At 37.6% G+C, this 2083-nt stretch overlaps 1 protein-coding gene across 1 annotated transcript; it reads right to left on the bottom strand.

The window, feature by feature from the left end:
* LOC143582029 (F-box protein At4g35930-like) lies at positions 1–1737 on the bottom strand. Its single transcript, XM_077064687.1, has 4 exons — positions 1143–1737; positions 986–1060; positions 755–864; positions 1–619 (listed from the first exon to the last, which is right to left on the bottom strand). The coding sequence occupies exons 1-4, from the start codon at positions 1539–1541 to the stop codon at positions 355–357; spliced, it is 849 nt and encodes a 282-aa protein (XP_076920802.1). The 5' UTR covers positions 1542–1737; the 3' UTR covers positions 1–354.
* Positions 1738–2083: the final 346 nt, after the last annotated feature.

Here is a 2083-nt window from a genome sequence, read left to right as displayed (position 1 = left end):
CCGCATACAAATTACAGATAAAATTCGCATCCGCCCAACTTAATTAAGATTCAGATACAAAACAGTGCATTCAATCAATCTAATAATGGCTTTTGACATAAATACGTTGCATGGGGAAAACTTCTGTTCGAAAGTAAACAGAACAAACCACACAAAACAGACTCTAACACTATAGCAACATTTCTCAAAGATAACAAAACATCACCTAAAACATGCCCTCGCAACATCTAAAATCAAAAGACTGAAACATTATTCGCTTCACAGCTGATCTATAATAATAACACAAACACAGTTCCATCAAAGTTTCCAAAAGATCCACCATGTACATGTATATAAATAAAGCTTACTTGAACACTAACGAAGTTTATTCTGAGCAACAGCCTGACAAAGCTCGAGTTCTTCATCAAACAATGCTCTGTTTGAAGGAAATGGCTTGCATACAGGTTTTAGCAGTACAGATGGAACGGTGTACTTTGGAGAAAATGATGACTCCTGAAACAAAACAGCTGCCACTTGGCGCATCTCCATCACTTTGAGACGTGAAGGAAGGCGGGCCCCATGCCTGGGTGCTTTTGGAGTTCTTGGTGAAGTCAATAGTTTCCTTCTTTTATCTTCCTTACTGCAGTAGATGAAAAATCATGTTATTGGTAGTCAAATACCTATCTACTTATAATTTATAAAAGGTCAAAGCAGGTTGACTTTTATCTATAATCGGTCAAGCGAGTAAAAAAAACAAGACTTGAAAGATACCAACCTCACAAAAGGCCAGTGTTGTGTAGAAACCGGGGTCGTTGTATTCAGCATTTCTTGTCGAGCTCTATCTGGTGTAGTGTAGTTAAAATGAAACTTACGAGCTATAGTAACCTGTTTCAGTTCATAAACGGTCATTTTCCAAGATTACCCTTTTATAATTACAAGTTCTACAATGTAAAAAGAAACAGTTTGTATGCATGGATATAGTTATAAAACAAAGAAAGAAGCTCACAGCCGTTCTGATCCGTTCAGAAACATGGAAAACAGCTCTAAGTTGATCATGGTGCAGATGACAAAGTATTTTGACCTTCAATCACAAACACAGTTAAATTAGTCAGATAAAAAAAAAGGTTAAAAATAGCCTTTACAAGGATAAAAATGTCAATTACCAGCATTTCCATTGGAAGAGACTCGAGCCTTGATTCAGAATCTGCTTTCCCTTCATCAGGGCGCGGTGTTCTCTGTAAGTTATTCTCTTTCAGCAAATCAGCAGACTCGGAACCAGGCCTTAATCTTTCCGGAGATAATATTATCGGGCTTTCATTGCCAGACTTATTCCGACACAAAACATTACAACCAGCTTCTTCAGCATCCAAAACCGCAACCCGTTTCTTCCCAAGATCCAAACACGACATCGACACCGACACAGATGCAGATGCAGCCGCTTTGCTGTTACATAGCCGAGCAAGAGCTCCGGGTTTCAGATACCTGTTAGAATCTTGAATTTGTCGCTTCTGCTTCGGTTTTGGTTTCACGGATGCTTTGTTTTTATTAGACACTTTCCCCATTCTGATCCCTTTACAGTGTCATCAGACCTCAAATCATTACAATCAATTTAAAATATGATAATTACAGCTAAATTAGCATAATAAACAAACCCTAAATTCACAACAATCAAATTACATAAGTTGGCATCTCAGATTCCAGACAACTATATGTAATCAATGAAGATACAACTTCAAAAGCCAACAAATTAAAACCCTAGGTTAGATATATACACTTGGAAATGGATACAAAATCCCAATCGAAGCTCCGAAAACAGAAATAAATTGACTAAAACTAAGAGCAGTCAACATCGATTAATCGATAATAATAATAATACCTGAAATCGATGGAACGGTGACTATCGGCCGCCGTCGAGAGAAATGGGAGGTGCTAGGGTTTTGAATCAGCAATTTGAAACGCCCGCCAAAATTATTCGCATAGGCTATTATTTATTTTATAAAATGAAAATAATAAAAAGGTTAATGATAATCGGACACGTGGCGTGTTTTGATTGGGAAGATGACAGAGGCGTTCGTGGGTTTTGGGAATTCAAAGTGTTTGGTGT

Source organism: Bidens hawaiensis, unplaced genomic scaffold (genome assembly GCF_021521415.1).
Source record: "Bidens hawaiensis isolate Kalapana, Puna unplaced genomic scaffold, B.hawaiensis_p1.1 tig00031414_1, whole genome shotgun sequence".
Classification (NCBI taxonomy): Eukaryota; Viridiplantae; Streptophyta; class Magnoliopsida; order Asterales; family Asteraceae; genus Bidens; species Bidens hawaiensis.
Note: the sequence above shows the minus strand (reverse complement) of the source record. Positions and strands in the feature narration are given on the sequence as shown.

Excerpts from the sequence above, each read along its gene's own strand:
- LOC143582029 (XM_077064687.1), bottom strand. The coding sequence starts at position 1,541 with ATGGGGAAAGTGTCTAATAAAAACAAAGCATCCGTGAAACCAAAACCG. Across the intron at positions 1,061-1,142 it reads CTCTTCCAATGGAAATGCTG|GTCAAAATACTTTGTCATCT; the intron begins GTAATTGACATT and ends TTGTGATTGAAG. Across the intron at positions 620-754 it reads CAACACTGGCCTTTTGTGAG|TAAGGAAGATAAAAGAAGGA; the intron begins GTTGGTATCTTT and ends CATCTACTGCAG.